The sequence below is a fragment of the Oncorhynchus nerka genome, linkage group LG4 (genome assembly GCF_034236695.1).
Source record: "Oncorhynchus nerka isolate Pitt River linkage group LG4, Oner_Uvic_2.0, whole genome shotgun sequence".
Lineage (NCBI taxonomy): Eukaryota > Metazoa > Chordata > Actinopteri > Salmoniformes > Salmonidae > Oncorhynchus > Oncorhynchus nerka.
The window spans coordinates 31,673,790-31,691,454 of NC_088399.1; the positions used below are offsets into that span (position 1 = coordinate 31,673,790).

The 17,665-nt window shown below is 41.6% G+C and overlaps 1 protein-coding gene across 1 annotated transcript in view; it reads right to left on the reverse strand.

The window, feature by feature from the left end:
• Window positions 1-17,665, reverse strand: part of si:dkey-112m2.1 (transmembrane protein 132C) — a 149,422-nt gene that overhangs the window by 25,994 nt on the left and 105,763 nt on the right. The window contains exons 6-7 of the mRNA XM_029651184.2: window positions 10,280-10,488; window positions 6,371-6,653 (exon numbers count right to left, since the gene is read on the reverse strand). Of these exons, the coding sequence (XP_029507044.2) occupies window positions 6,371-6,653; window positions 10,280-10,488 (492 nt within the window). The remainder of the gene's footprint in view (window positions 1-6,370; window positions 6,654-10,279; window positions 10,489-17,665) is intronic.

A 17,665-nucleotide genomic window follows, 5' to 3' on the forward strand; every position in this document is an offset into this window, starting at 1 on the left:
GTATATCCTTCGTGTTGGACTCATTAAATAAAAAATCTTTGTCCAGTTCGAGGTGAGTAATTGCTGTTTTGATGCCAGAAGCTCTTTTCGGTCATAAGAGATTGTAGCAGCAACTTTATGTACAGAATGAGTTACAAACAATGTGAAAAAAATGAACAAAAAAGTATAAATGGCGACATTATCAAAAAAGGCTACTACTTTTACCACTTTTAGTCTTGAAATCTTTGGTTGTTTACTACACTACCTTACTCACTCTGTTGAGGACATGGCTCACAAGTGGGTAAACAGAGTGGGTCTAAGGCTTATTAAGAGGGTGGGAACGATGCTGAATGGGTGTGAACAAAGAGGTATAAAAACTGAACCAAAACTTTTCAAGGACCATTTCTCTTTTTAAGTGGGGTTACAAGTTTATAAACGTTCAAAGCAGCATTACTTTGCCATTGTTATTCCGAATGCAGTGCATGACAGACCATTTTGAAGCTCTGAGTCTGTACTTCTGTCAAATGTCAAAAACAAAATGTTGGATTCGTCGGAAAGAGATGAGGTGTCACATTTGCAGTCTGTGGTTTGAAGTGATATGACCTCCCCACATGTGTTACCATGAGCATATATGTAGAGATACCTTGTTAACTTGATGCATTAGGTCTATTTCGGACTATTTTATTATCTAAGTGGGTACATTGCGTCACTGGTCAGATTAAGCCAAAGCTTTATCCTAAAACCCAGCAGCACACCTACCACCACATTTTCATTCAATGTCCTTTAATCTACTCTAGAATTAAGTTAAATAAAATAATACATAAACAAAAGTAACTTAGAAAGGTAAAGAAAAAAAAATAAAGCCTTTTTATATTACATCTGTTGGTGACATTGTGGAGGCATTGTCAAAACAATGAACCATTCGAAGCTGTATTTGAAGCTTGGGAAAAGCAGTGATTGCGCCTTTAAAAGCTAATAACCGGTTTTATGAGGTAAAGTGATTAATCAATTTAGCAGCAGCTAAAACAACAGGGCAGGGAGAGATGCATCTGACACATGAAATGGGTTTTATTATTGGTAACCTTGGAGACCCAGGACCATCTACTCCCTTTTCAGCAGATTTCTTTTTGATAGTTTGATTACAAGACCCTCCTTGACAATCGCAGTGATTGCTCTTTTTATCAGATTTTAATTCCAGACGATTGAGGAAGCTCTTGTTTGTAGCTGGATCTAAAATCACTCCAGTGAAGCGAGAGGCAATTTTGCTATCAAATAAACTTCAAAGGCTCTCTAACAACACTGTCAATACTCATTTGAGGCTGCTGCATGTGGGGTTCTCTGATTGCCAGTGTGTGTGTGTGCGCTTCAGGAAGGAGAGGAAAAAAGAAATGAAGAGAGAGGAGAGCATAGTGTGTTCTGTTTTTTGCGTTTGTGTGTTTCTTTGCATGTGAGTGATCAGCATCAGAACTATAGATTTGTTTACTGTGTGTGTGTGTGTGTGTGTGTGTGTGTGTGTGTGTGTGTGTGTGTGTGTGTGTGTGTGTGTGTGTGTGTGTGTGTGTGTGTGTGTGTGTGTGTTGGCGTAGCAGTGGGATGTCTGTTTTGATTGTCCCTTGTACATATCGTTATGTACAAGTGTTAGGGGGCGTGTTAGGGGGCGCTATTTACATTTTGGGATGAAAAATGTTCCCGTTTTAAACAAGATATTTTGTCACAAATAGATGCTCGACTATGCATATAATTGATAGCTTTGGATAGAAAACACTCTGATGTTTCCAAAACTGCAAAGATATTGTCTGTGAGTGCTACAGAACTGATGTTACAGGCGAAACCCAGATAAAAATCCAACCAGGAAGTGCAGCATTTTTTGAAACCGCCTCATGATGACTCCTTATATGTCTGTGAATGAGCTACGCATGAGCTTACGTTTCCACGTATTCCCAAAGGTGTCTACAGCAATGTGACGTCTTTTTACGCATTTCCGTTGAAGAATAGCCGTAAGGGACCATATTTAGCAAGTGGTCACATGGTGTCTCCCGCAGAAAATCTTGCGTAAAATACTGAGGTAGCCATTTTTCCAATCGCTTCTTATGAGAAACCAATTGCCTCGTCGGATATATTATCGAATAGATATTTGAAAAACACCTTGAGGTTTGATTATAAACAACGTTTGCCATGTTTCTGTCAATATTATGGAGCTAATTTTGAATATTTTTCGGCGTTGTCGTGACCGCAATTTCCGGTCGTTTTCTCAGCCAAACGTGAAGAACTAACAGAACAGAATTTTTGGGGGAAAAAGGAACATTTGCTATCTAACTGGGAGTTTCGTGAGTGAAAACATCCGAATCTCATCAAAGATAAACTATTTAATTTGATTGCTTTTCTGATTTTCGTGACCAGATTGCCTGCTGCTAGCTAGGCATAATGCTATGCTAGGCTATCGATAAACTTACACAAATGCTTGTCTTGCTTTGGGTGTAAAGCATATTTTCAAAATCTGAGATGACAGGGTGATTAACAAAAGGCTAAGCTGTGTTTGAATATATTTCACTTGTGATTTCATGAATATGAATATTTTCTAGTAAGATTTTTTGTCCGTTGTGTTATGCTACTTAGTGTCAGTTGATGACAATTCTCCCGGATCCGGGATGGGTAGTTGTTAAGGGATTTTTTATCAATGATGACTAATTATGTATACATTTCAATCAGGACTGACTAATCAGAATACTATTATGTTACTGTATAGATGTATGAATTTTCTTTTAATCCTAGTACTGAATATAATGTGTGTACATATAATCAAGAATAAGAACAATGACTGTCTGTTCCTTGGTAGAAATTAATTAACTTAAAGTCAGACTGGCTAGAATGCTTATCTACACAGGCAGACCTTGGCCCGGTCGTAAATGATCTAAGTAGGGAGAGACGATGTGGGAAGGCTTGAGAACTATACAGCCATTGTACTGGAGTGGAGATGATACGGGATGGTACAAAAACTAATGACGTCATTTTCAGTTTATAACCTGTGGTAAACTGTATCATGTTCAGTACTCTCGAGAATAAACACTGCTGATTGATTTTGAGACTGGTCTCTGTCCTTTTTATGCAAATAAGAGTCTTACAAATTCTTAGGAATTGACAGAGTGTTTCATTTTAATTGGGTATTAAAACGTATAGGAATTTAATTCCTGTAACAGTAGTTCCAAGAGTTAACCTTTAGCCGTGTTCTTATCCTAATCCTCCCTCTGTTCCTCTGGTGATGTAGAGGTTAACCCAGGCCCTGCAGCCCCCAGCATCACTCCAATTCCCCAGGCGCTTTCATTTGTTGACAAATGTAACCGTAAAAGCATTGGTTTCATGCATGTTAACATTAGGAGCCTCCTCCCTAAGTTTTTTTTTTCACTGCTTCAGCACACTCCGCATTCCCGGATGTCCTAGCCGTGTCTGAATCCTGGCTTAGGAAGGCCACCAAAAATCCTGAAATTTCCATCCCTAAATATAAAATGTTCCGACAAGCTAGAACTGCCAAATAATTTGTGCTTCTACTTTAAAAAATCCACCATTCCAGAAACAAGTCTCTCACTGTTGCTTCTTGTTATAGACCCCCCTCATCCAGCTGTGCTCTGGACACCATATGTGAATTTATCGTCCCCCCATCTATCTTCAGAGTTCGTACTGTTAGGTGACCTAAACTGGGATATGCTTAACACCCCGGCCGTCCTACAATCTAAGCTAGATGCCCTCAATATCACACAAATTATCAAGGAACCTACCAGGTACAACCCTAAATCCGTAACCATGAGCACCCTCTTAGATATCATCCTGACCAACTTGCCCTCCAAATACACCTCTGCTGTCTTCAACCAGGATCTCAGCGATCACCTCATTGCCTGCATGTATAATGGGTCCACAGTCAAATGACCACCCCACATCACTGTCAAACGCTCCCTAAAACACTTCAGCAAGCAGGCCTTTCTAATTGACCTGGCCCTGGTATCCTGGAAGGATATTGACCTCATCCCGTCAGTAGAGGATGCCTGGTTGCTCTTCAAAAGTGCTTTCCTTTCCATCTTAAATAAGCATACCCCATTCAAAAAATGTAGAACTAAGAACAGATATAGCCCTTGGTTCACCCCAGACTTGACTGCCCTTGACCAGCACAAAAACATCCTGTGGCATTCTGCATTAGCATCGAATAGCCCCCGTGACATGCAACTTTTCAGGGAAGTCAGGAACCAATATACTCAGTCAATTAGGAAAGCTAAGGCTATCATTTTCAAACAGAAATTTGCTTCCTGTAGCACTAATTCCAAAAAGTTTTGGGACACTGTAAAGTCCATGGAGAATAAGAGCACCTCCTCCCAGTTTCCCAATGCACTGAGTATAGGAAACACTGTCACCCCCGATAAATATATTATAATTGATCATTTATTAAGCATTTAACACGGCTGGCCATGCTTTCCACCTGGCTACCCCTACGCCGACCAACATCTCAGCACCACTGCAGCAACTCCCCCTCCCCCCCGCTCCTCCTTCACCCAGACAGTTGATGTTCTGAAAGAACTGCAAAATCTAGATCCCTACAAATCAGCTGGGCTAGACAATCTGGACCCTCTCTTTCTAAAATTATCAGCCGAAATTGTTGCAACCCCTATTATTAGCCTATTCAACCTCTCTTTGTGTCATCTGCCTTTCCTTCCAGTTCTCTGCTGCCAATGACTGAAACTAATTGCAAAAATCACTGAAGCTGGAGTCTTATACCTCCCTCTCTAACTTTAAGCATCAGCTGTCAGAGCAGCTTACCGATCACTGTACCTGTACACAGCCAATCTGTAAATAGCACACCCGACTTTCTCATCCCCATATTATTACTTACCCTCTTGCTCTTTTGCACCCCAGTATCTCTACTTGCGCATCATCATCTGCACATCTTTCACTCCAATATTAATGCTAATGTCACGCCCTGACCTTAGAGATCCTTATTTATTCTCTATGTTTGGTTAGGTCAGGGTGACTCGAGTGGGAAAATCTATGTTTTCTATTTCTTTGTTGTTTTGCTGAGTGTGGTTCCCAATCAGAGGTCTATTGTTGTCTCTGATTGGGGATCATATATAAGTTGTGATTTTCCGTTTGAGTTTTGTGGGGTGTTATTTTCTGTTTAGTGTCTGTGCCTGACGGAACTGTTCGCTTTCATTTTTTTTGATTGGTTATTTTTGTTTGAGTGTTTCTTGAAAATAAATATCATGAACACTTTCATTTTTTTTCCATTCCACCGATGAGAGCAGCTATTTATTCGTTTTCGCCTCTAGGGCCTATTTATTTCCTACCTCCCTACTCTTCTACATTTGCACACACTGTACATAGATTTTTCTTTTCTTTTGTGTATTTGACTGTGCGTTTGTATATGTGTAACTCTGTGTTGTTGTTTTTGTCGCAGTGCTTTGCTTTATCTTAGCCAGGTCGCAGTTGTAAATGAGAACTTGTTCTCAACTGGCCTACCTGGTTAAATAAAGGTTAAATAAAATAAAAAATAAGCCCCCTATAATAACACGGTAGGGGAGGGACAGTGACATGATGGCTTTGTAGCAGAGTGAATAATTACAGGGTTATCAAGGTTGCCGTTAACATTCATAATGTGCCTCTCCACTCTTATTGAGTCATAGACATTCTCAAACCATCCAAAAGGACGCAAACAAATAGAGGGTCAACCATTGATATGATTTCTATCAATTTCGCTTCTGTTTCTGCCTCTGGGCCAAGGTCGCCATTGGAAATGAGAAAAGGTTCTCAACTGACCACCCAGGATAACATAAAGGTAATAGGGCATTGTACACCGACACACACAACTGAAGCTCATCAATAAGGAGAAGGGATGCAGGTCCATGGCTCAGGCCTTGGCAAAGCTGTTGTGCTGTTGGGGAAAAGCTTGATCAATTGTGTTTTACACCGTAAGTGGACACAGTAATGATCTAAATGGGATGGGGCATGTGAGTGTGGTGTGTGAGCCTACATGCCCTCAGAGACTCAGCAGCCTTTATTGGCCGTGCCGCAGTCTCACGTTGCTTTGTCAGGCCCTGATTGGCTAAGTGTTTATGTTGTGCCGAGATCGATTCTGTTGCCTTTTTAAAGTCTCCCTTGCAACGAGCCTCGGTTTACTTTGTATTTTCCAATCGTTCCTCCTCCACTCCCCATCCTCTATTATTTTGTCCAAGCAGGTGCTCTCTTTCTTTCTTTCTCTCACTCTCTCTTAATCATGTTGTTTCTTTCTCTCCCTTGCTCTCTCTCACAAACGAATACTCTCATTATCACTCTTTCCCCCACTATCTCTCTCCCCCTTTCGATCACACCCTCCCTATCTCCCTCTCTCTCTCTCTCGCTCTCTCTCTCTCACCTGTAGTTTGGCTGTGCCGGTGCTGAGGCCCATCAGGACCTGTCCCTTCAGTAGGCGGGCCACACGTTGGTCCTCCACCCTCAGTGAATCCTGGACCAGGTCAGTCACATCCACCTGCCAATCACTGCCCAGCAGGAAGTCCTGTTGGCCCAGCCCATCAGCTCCTAGGGCCATAAAGTGTGTGAGGACCCGCACCGTGGTGCTCTGGTACTGAGGGACACAGCCACTCTCTGTCCTCTCACTGTTCACTTCATCACCATCATCCTCACTCAACCTCTCATACCTGGAGAAAAGAAAAAGAAAAGTGCTTGTTAAGAAGCAGAATAAAAGGAGCATTAAAGTTTACACAGTTTACTGCAGTTACCACAGACACATTTGAACGTGGGTATTTGTTTACTCCGGAGCAAAATATCAAATAAATACAATGCTACCAAATTTCTGAGTAAAAATATGTTTATTTGCAATGTGTTTTTAGTTTTTATAAAAAATTATCTACTCTATTCTATTCCTCAATTACTCTGACTTCTCTGTCTCTATCTTCTCCTATAATATTTTCCATTGTTTGAATTGAAAGAGAGATTGAAAGCCTGGCCTATAGGGACCGAGTCTTCCAACTTGGTCTCAGAGTATTTTGTATTATTCTGTATGTATATCTGAATACTCCATTTAGTATGACATGTTACGTTTCCCATGGTATGTATGAATATGTATGATATTTTCCGAATTAGAATTTGTATTATGTGTTCCGAATTTGCAAGTTACATATTTGCAAAACATATGATATGTTACGAATTTTAGCTAAGTGGCTAGGTGGCTAACAATTTATAGACATTAATCTAAAATAATTCATACATTTTAACCCCCAAAAAACGTTATGTTTGTCATAGATAGACAAGATGGATATGAGATGAAAGGTGAGTTCCTAACGAGTTCAGGAAGCCAAGCTAGAGCTCTTTGGGACATTCACATATTGGAACATATGTAAAATGTCTCTAACACTAAACATACACATATGTATTTTACAGATAAAAGGAAGGTAAAATCTTACAGTTAGCCACTTTATAATTTTATTATGCTATATTTAGAAAGCATATAAGTCATTTCAAGCCAAATTCATACAGTTTTGTTGAATAGGAAATATATCATATAAAATATGTAATATATATTCATATTTTATATTTTATATTGAATCCTCAAAAATGACTACACCTCAGCAATTTTTACCAGAAAGGTGAGATTTGAACCTTTCTTTGAGTATGCAGCATTACTAGTTAATAATGTTTATGGCCCTCTCATGATGAATAACTACTTTTGGGGATTACATAGATTAAATCTTCGATTACATTTAGTTAAATTTAGCTGGTTATGAATTCTAGCTAGGTGGCTAGGTGGCTAATGTTAGGGGCTAGTGTTAAGGTTGGGATTAAGTTTAGGAGTTAGGTTAAAGGGTTATGGTGCAAAGTAGCCAAAAAGTAGTAAGTAGTTAAAAAATTGCAAATTAGCTAAAATGCTAGAGTTGTCCGTGATGAGATTCAAACTTGCAGCCTTTCGGTTGCTAGCCGTTTCTGTTATGCACCCACCCATCTATCCATCCACCCCGACGAACCACCCTCCTTTCGTTTTTGCATTAATACGTTTTCATGTTCAAAATTGTCCTCTCTCCTCAAACAATAGCATGGTATTATTTCTCTGTAATAGCTACTGTAAATTGGACAGTGCAGTTAGATTAACAATAATTTAAGCTTTCTGCCAATATCAGATATGTCTATGTCCTGGGAAATGTTCTTGATACTTACAACCTCGTGTTAGCTCAACCGTCCCGTGGAAGGGACACCGATCCCAAAGTATTGACCTTTCTCTTGCATTTCAAATATGGTGGTAAAAAAAACACTGGTTGGTTTTTTCTTTGTATTTTCTTCTACCAGATTGTGGTAGGGCCTGAGCTACACGCAGTTAGATTTGGGTACATACACTGGTGCCATCTAGTGGCCAAAATCTAAATTGCACTTGGGCTGGAATAATACATTATGGCTTTTCTCATGCATTTCAAAGATGATGGTACAAAAAAATACTAAAGAACTGTTGGTTTTTTCTTTGTATTATCTTTTACCAGATTGATTGTGTTATATTCTACTACATTCCTTTCACATTTCCATACACTTCAAAGTGTTTCCTTTTAAATGGTACCAAGAATATGCATATCTTTGCTTCGGGGCCTGAGCTACAGGCAGTTAGATTTGGGTATGTAATTTTAGGCAAAATTTGACAAAAAAAGGGGGTAAGGTTTTAAGTAACCATACCAAAGGTAACATACAGTTTAATACTAAATGGAGTGTCCCGGAGTTACATACAGAATAATATGAAATTCTCTGAGACCAGGTTGAGTCTTTTTCATCTACTGTGATGAACCCCATACAGCAGCAGTAGGGCTGATTAGGTCAAGTACAGACCAGGGAGAGGCACCTGTCTTCAGCCCAATGACAGACAGAAAGTGGGCCAGAGACTCTAAACTCCTGTAAACAGTGTAGCACTGTGAAAAGCGGTAAACACGGAGGCCACAGCCATTACATTGATACCACTCCAATCTCCATTCTCTCGTTCTCTCTACCTTACATGTTTTCTCATTCAAATCTCTCTCTTTCTCTCTCTCCACTCAGTTCACACCCTCTCTCTCTCTCGTTCTTTCTCCACTGAATTCATTTTCTTTAAAAACAACCCCATCCCCCTCTGTTCTCTGGGCCAGGCCAGGTGGTTGGGCGAAGTGCGACACTGACAACTTCCATTAGGTTTAATGATGCGTGGCCATCTAGGCAGAAAAACAGGCTGACAGGTTAACATGCTGGAGCTGACTGGCGTAGGTGCCCGGGCCCCCCATTCCTCCCCCCTCCACCTCTCCACCGGAGGGATGACACACACGTCAGCCTAATCGAGGTGACATTTGCGGCAGGGCGCAGACAAAAGCATGCAAGCCGTGTTCTCACTGATGACCGTCAGGTCAGATAAGGTCTGGGCGTATAATGAGCTCGCTTTCAGACCCACAACTCGACTGGCCTTTTCACCTCTCCTACCCACTGGACTAGAGTGATCATGGGCTCAGAGAGGGCCATGAAAGCAGGGGCATATGTGTTAGAACGCCACCTGGTGGCCCCAGGGTTAAAGGGTTGCACAGTGCATTGGGGATAATGATGTATGCTGAAGTGGATTCGAGCATGCATTGTGCATTGGGGATAATGATGTATGCTGAAGTGGATTCGAGCATGCATTGTGCAAGGTAACTGAACAATCTACAGAACATATGCCTCAAGCTAAAGAACTCAAGCTTAATTGCCCAAATTTAAATGCCCGTACTATAACAATGAGAGAAAATAAAAGACAGACTCAAACTCTATTCTTCTCTCTCTTTCTTCATTGTTCAGACATGCCTTTGCAACCAATAAATCTCGCTTTCACAACAAACAGAAACAAGACTGGCTGTGTAAGGACATTTCCAGAATGTTGTGGAGGTGATAACAGATATGTTAGTCTCGCGTCTGGCTGACAGAAAGTGAGTCAGCGACAGAAATGAGAGACAGAGTCATGGCAGTAGTTGAAAGTCACATTTTTCCCTCAGAGAGACCACCGACGTCACCTGGGTATCCTGATCACAACAGTGGCCATAGACAGGGGAGTGATGGGAAGAGGAAAGGTGTAGGTGTCATGATTAAGACATTAGCATCCTCACAGTTATTCTAAACTGCCAGATGAAGATACTACTTCAAAAATAAGTGGTAAATATGTGGGAGGTGGTGATACAACCATCAAAATTAACAAGATGCTTGAAGTTAGTATTTTACTTTGCATCGCAAAGAGTCAATTTCCCAAGCAGGTTGAACCAGGTAACACATCTCACTATCTGGTAAAACTACTAACCTCTTGTTGTCGGTGGCCACGGGGACTCTCCAGCCCTTGATCTGGCTGAGTTCGGGGTTGGCTATGTCGATAAGCAGGGGGAGGCGGGGCATCCACACACTCATCTCCAGTTGGGCACTCAGGTAGCTGTAGGTGAAGTTGAGCACCATCCTCATCCTCCCCCTCGTCTCCTTCCCATTAACAAACACATAGTCACAACGATCTGACACCTGGGAGGAAGAGGATGAGAGAGAGGAGAAATAGGAAAACATGTTATTAAGAGAAAAACAAAAGAAACTACACTGAGTGTACAAAAAATTAAGGACACTTGCTCTTTCCTTGAAATAGACTGACCAGGTGAATCCAGGTGATCCCTTATTGCCACTTCTTAAATCCACTTCAGTCAGTATAGATGAAAGGGAGGAGACAGATTAAAGAAGGATTTGTAAGCCTTGAGACAAATGAGACCTGTAGTGTGTATGTGTGCCATTCAGAGGGTGAATGGGCAAGGCACAATATTTAAGTGCCTTTGAACGGGGTATGGTAGTAGGTGCCAGGCACACCAGTTTGCGTCAAGAAATGCAGCTCTACTATGTTTTTCACGCTCAACTGTTTCCCGTGTGTATCAAGAATGGTCTACCACCCAAAGGGCATCCATCCAACTTGACACAACTGTAGGAAGCATAGGAGTCAACATTGGCCAGCATCCCTGTGAACTGCTTTTGAAACCTTGCACAGTCCATCCCTCAATGAATTGAGGCTGCTCTGAGGGCAACATGGGGTGCAACTCAATATTAGGAAGGTGTTATTAATGTTTTGTACACTCAGTTTAAGTTCAAAATGTAGGCTACTGCTTTATGAAAGAATAAGATACAACAGTATATTCAGTGTCTAAGGGAAGTCCAGGGTCGAAGTTGCATCAAGTTATTTCTATGCAAATATTAGTCATACAAGTTTGTACAGCTAGAGGGAGACAACAACGTTATTCTTATGTCCTTCAAAGACTTGACATTGCTCCCTCTGCTCTGTAATGATACAGATGACAGATTTGGCATTCCTTGAGCAAGCCCTTGAAGTCTCTATTCAAGTGTGTGTGTGTGTGTGTGTGTGTGTGTGTGTGTGTGTGTGTGTGTGTGTGTGTGTGTGTGTGTGTGTGTGTGTGTGTGTGTGTGTGTGTGTGTGTGCGTCAGTGGAGGCTGCTGAGGGGAGGACGGCTCATAGTAATGGCTGGAATGGAGTCAATGGAATGGTTTCAACCAATGGAAACCACATGTTTGATACCATTCCATTGACTCCCTTCCAGCCAATATTATGAGCCGTCCTCCCCTCCGTAGCCTCCACTGGCACGCACGCGCGCGTGTGTGTGTGTGCGCGCGCCAATCAAGAAACAAAACCCTGGCTCCAGGTCACCCCTCTTTATGATTGGCTAAATCTGCTCTGTCTCCTCCAATCAGTTCCAAAGCCTCTCAGATATTGATCGACCAATGGCATGGCAGGGTTTCTGAAGAGCATCTTCGAAACGTATGAACTTTCTACCTTCAAACAACCTAAACCACTCGATCAGGCATGCATTCTTTCACAAAAGACTGGGAGGACAGATTTTGTTTTAGTTTCTCCATATGCAACGGCTTGTCAAAGCCTGTCATGTATAATCACAACCATTTTCCATTCATCTGAAGCTTTGGATGGAGCGATAATGAAGATGGGCATCACTGTTAATCTCAGCATGCCCACAGTTTGGGTGTGCAATTAGTCTTTTATAAATCTAGTCAAAAGCAGACTATCATCACTCTTTGCTGGAAGTGTCTTGGCAGTTTTTTCCACAAATGATGTGTCAGAACATCCACTCCTAATAGATTCACTCTGTCAGTTCTCTCTTTCTCTTCTCTCCTCTCGCTTTCCTTTTCTCTCTCTCTCTCCCTCTCTCTCTCTCTCTCTCTCTCTCTCTCTCTCTCTCTCTTTATCCCCTTCTCTCTCTCTCTTCCTCGCTCTCTGTGCCTCTCTTCTCACCCGTCTTCTATCTTCGTTTAACTGTCATTAAAACAGGCTGTGTATCAGAACCTACTTTAACCTGGGAGAAGCTTCTATAGCTTCTCTATGTTGACCTGTTTCTTCCTTCCTTCCTTCCTTCCTTCCTTCCTTCCTTCCTTCCTTCCTTCCTTCCTTCCTTCCTTCCTTCCTTCCTTCCTTCCTTCCTTCCTTCCTTCCTTCCTTCCTTCCTTTCTTTCTTTCTTTCTTTCTTTCTTTCTTTCTTTCTTTCTTTCTTTCTTTCTTTCTTTCTTTCTTTCTTTCTTTCTTTCTTTCTTTCTTTCTTTCTTTCTTTCTTTCTTTCTTTCTTCCTTCCTTCCTTTCTTTCTTTCTTTCTTTCTTTCTTTCTTCCTTTCTTTCTTTCTTTCTTTCTTTCTTTCTTTCTTTCTTTCTTCCTTCCTTTCTTTCTTTCTTTCTTTCTTTCTTAAAGTACTTGATGTAGGCTAGTTTAAAGGATTCACATTCCCTCTATATCTGTATGTGACTGTAAGACTTTTTCTCGTTTGAATGGGAATAAATAGTTTAGTTGCAAAAATAATAGAAAAACAAACATGTGTGTGTGTGTTATCTGACATAGCAAATGAAACATTCCCAGCTATATTTACACGCACACACAAGCACGCACAATCCTTTTCCTCCCTCTTCTCTTTTCCCAGACACTGTGCAGGTTTTTAAAAAGTCACCCAACCAGAAAGCGATCTGAAACAATCCACTTCACTCCTTATTAAGCCTCTGTGATATCTATCTCTCTCTCTCTCTCTCTCTCTCTCTCTACATTCTATTTCAACTCTCTCTCTCTCTCTCTGCATTCTATTTTAACTCTCTCTCTCACTGCATTCTATTTGAACTATCTACAGTTTTAGAAAAAAAGTTATCTAGAACCTCAAATGGTTCTTTGCCTATCGCTATTGGATAACCCTTTGAAGAACCTTTTTGGTTCCAAACCTCTTGGGTTCCTTTCCATAGAGGGTTCTACGTGGAACCAAAAACCAGAAACCCTTTTGGAACCCTTTTTTCTAAGACTGTATATGTCCCTTCATCTGTCAATAACTATTCAACTACAAAGTTGAATTAAAGTTAATTTGAGGCTTCCGAAACTTTGACACGGAATGTTCCACATCAAGTAACAAATATAGACATTGCCATCATATTGATTTTCTCTGTAATTGTCGGGCCGTGGATATGTGAAGAAAATGTGTAATTTTACAGTGTTCTTTGGCTAGAAGAGAATAATTCAATAACGTTGCATGCAACAGACAATTACTATAACGTTCATTATTCAAGCTTATAGAACATAATGCTTTGTTTGAATGAAATTACCAAGAGTAGCTTGGAAAGAGACATGCATGTACATGTACATGTGGGGTAAGTTGAGTAATATCTTACATTCAGCATCACTCCGTAAAGGGAAATATACTATTATTTCTAACAAATATATCTACATATATTTCAGGATGTTGAGTATCCCTGGAAATACTCAGAATTCATGTAAACTTTACAGTTTTGAAAACACAGCTTGTCCAAAAAAAAAGTGGTCTCTTGGCACAACTTGCAGTACCCTGGGCATGGAGTAAATTGAGTTGCGGGACAAGTTGAGCTGCCAAAAAATATCTGTGTTGAATGAAAAAGGACCACTAGCTTTTTAAAACCATGTCTATCTTTATTTCCCAAACACAATTCAACACAATCACAATCACTTTTTTGTTCTTGAATAAATGTAAGCATATTTTAATACAGGCTAACAAACACATTGTACTTAAAAATATATATATATTGTCAGAAAGGTGCAGTGAAATATGTTTTATTTACAGTGTCAATAGTACAGCCCTGGAGCAAATTAGGGTTACGTGCCTTGCTCAAGGATACATCAACATATTTTCACTTTGTCAGCTCAGGTATTCAAACCAGCAACCTTTCAGTTACTGGACCAACACTCTAACTGCTAGGCTACCTGCTACCCTGACACCCTAACTTTGCTCCTGAGTGGCACAGAGGTCTAAGGCACTGCATCTCAACTGGCTGTGATCGGGAGTCCCATATGGCGGTGCACAATTGGCCCAGCATCGTCCGGGTTAGGGGAGGGATTGCCAGGGTAGGCCTTTATTGTAAAAAAAAAAAAAATTGTTAATTGACTTGCCGAGTTAAATAATCAAATAAAACTACGTATTTTCCCATGTGGTTTCTTCTTTCCTAAATATTTAGTCAAATTATACATATTGTTTCCTAGAAACAAGGGTGGCTCATCTTATCCCTTTGGCTTACCCCACTCTCCCCTACTGTACATTGTGTTTAAGTACACTAGTGTTGTCTTAGTTGTCTTTGGGGCTCCTGAGTGGCGCAGCAGTCTAAGGCACTGCATTTGTTCTTGTGGAAAAGTAAACAGATGAAATGATTAATCTCACATCTACCTCTTATGACTGAAATAGTGGATCAAACCTAATCATTACTGTTGATTTGGTTATTCATCTCAGAGACTATCACAATTATATTAGGTTTTGACAGTGTAATCTTCCAATAACACCAAGACCCATGAGGTTTAGAATCACCATCAACATTATGAAACCTACAGTGAGCTCTCACTCTCACAACTTCAAATGTACAACCAGAAACACACACAAAATAAATAAACACACATATACACAAACACACACCCTTACACACAAACACACCCACGTGCACTCATCCCTCAGAGGAGGGGGAGTTTGGCTGCACTCTTCCCCGTCTCTCTCATTGTCATATCCTAAGTATTTAGCAGTGTGTGCTATTTGAGACAAAAAAAACAGGGAGGGACGTTGAGAGTGGAGCGCTGTCTGTCTATTGGTGGTGAATAGAATACATGTAGCATCTATATTATTCGGAGCCGTCTAATTACCACCACAAACCGATGCTGGCACTAAGACCACACTCAACCAACTCTATAAGGCCATAAGCAAACAAGAAAATGCTCATCCAAAAGCGGTGCTCCTTGTGGCCGGGGACTTTAATGCACATAAACTTAAATCTGTTTTACCTCATTTCTACCAGCATGTCACATGTGAAACCAGAGGAGAAACAAACTCTAGACCACATTTACTCCACACACAGAGATGCATACAAAGCTCTCCCTCGCCCTCCATTTGGCAAATATGAACATAATTATATCCTCCTGATTCCTGTTTACAAGCAAAAACTGAAGCAGGAAGTGCCCGTGACTCCCTCAATTCGGAAGTGGTCAGATGACGCAGATGCTATGCTACAGGACTGTTTTGCTAGCACAGACTGGAATATGTTCTTGGATTCATTCAATGGTATTGAGGAGTATACCACCCCAGTCATCGACTTTATCGATAAGTGCATCATCGACGTCTCCCCTACAGTGACCGTACATACATATCCCAACCAGAAGCCATGGATTACAGGCCGCATCGAGCTAAGGGCTAGAGCTGCCGCTTTCAAGAAGCAGGACAATAATCTGGTGGTTTATAAGAAATCCCGCTATGCCCTCAGACGAAACATCAAACAAGCAAAGCGTCAATACAAGGATTCAGATTGAATCATACTACACAGGCTTTGATGCTCGTTGGATGTGGCCGGGCTTGAAAACTATTATGGACTACAAAGGGAAACCCAGACGCGAGCTGCACAGTAACACGAGCCTACCAGATAAGATAAATGCCTTTTATGCTCGCTTTGAGGCAAGCGACACTGAAGCATGCATGAGAGTACCAACTGTTCTGGACGACTGTGTGATATTGATCTCGGTAGCCGATGTGAGCAAGACCTTTTTAAACAGGTCAACATTCACAAAGCAGCGGGGACAGACGGATTACCAGGACGTGTACACTAGGCATGCGCGGACCAACTGGCAAGTGTCTTCACTGACATTTTCAACCTCTCCCTGACAGAGTCTGTAATACCAACATGTTTAAAGCAGGCCACTGTAGTCCCTGTGCCCAAGAAAGCGAAGGTAACCTACCTAAATGATTACCGCCCCGTAGCACTCACGTTGGTAGCCATGAAGTGCTTTGAAAGGCTCACATGGCTCACATCAACAGCATCCTCCCGGATACACTAGACCCACTCCAATTCGCATACCGCCCCAACAGATCCACAGATGGTGCAATCTCAATCGCAGTCCACACTGCCCTTTCCTACCTGGACAAAAGCAACACCCATGTGAGAATGCTGTTCATTGACAACAGCTCAGCGTTCAACACCGTAGTGCCCACTAAGCTCATCACTAAGCTAAGGATCCTGGGACTAAACACCTCCCTCTGCAACTGGATCCTGGACTTCCTGACGGGCCGCCCCCAGGTGGTAAGGGTAGGCAACAACATGTCTGCCACGCTGATTGTCAACACTGGGCCCCTCAGGGGTGTCTACTTACTCCCCTCCTGTACTCCCTGTTCACCCACGACTGCATGACCAAACACGACTTCAACACCATCATTAAGTTTGCTAACGACACAACGGTGATAGGCCTGATCAATGACAACGATGAGACAACCTATAGGGAGGAGGTCAGAGACCTGGCAGTGTGGTGCCAGAAGAACAACCTCTCCCTCAATGTGAACAAGACAAAGGAGCTGATCGTGGACTAGAGTGAAAGGCGGGCAGAGCAGGCCCCCATTAACATTGATGGGGCTGTAGTGGAGCGGGTCGAGAGTTTCAAGTTCCTTGGTGTCCAAATCACCAACAAAATATTATGGTCCACACAAAGACAGTCAACTGCTCAGCTTCTGACCTTAAGGCGCTACAGAGGGTAGTGCATACGGCCCAGTACATCACTGGGGCCAAGCTTCCTGCCATCCATGAAGTATATACTAGGCGGTGTCAGAGGAATTGTTAGAGACTCCAGTCACCCAAGTCATAGACTGTTTTCTCTGCTACCGCATGGCAAGCGGTACCCGGAGCACCAAGTCTAGGACCAAAAGGCTCCTTTACAGCTTCTACCCCTAAGCCATAAGACTGCTGAACAATTAATATAATGGTCACCAGACTATATACATTGACACCCCCCCCCATCCTCCATTTGTTTTGTACACCGCTGCTACCCGCTGTTTATTATCTATGCATAGTCACTTCACCCCATCCTACATGTACAAATTACCTCAACTAACCTGTACCCCGCACATAGACTCGTTACCAGTACCCCCAGTATATAGCCTCATTATTGTTATTTTATTGTGTTACTTTGAATAATTTTTTACTTTAGTTTATTTGGTAAATATTTTCTTAACTCTTTCTTGAACTGCACTGTTGGTGAAGGGCTTGTAAGTAAGCATTTCACGGTAAGGTCTACACTTGTTGTATTCGGCGCATGTGACAAATACAGTTTGATTTGATTGTGTCTCTACCCTCTGGCCTAACAGGTCAAAATAGTCATCTCTCTCTCTCTAA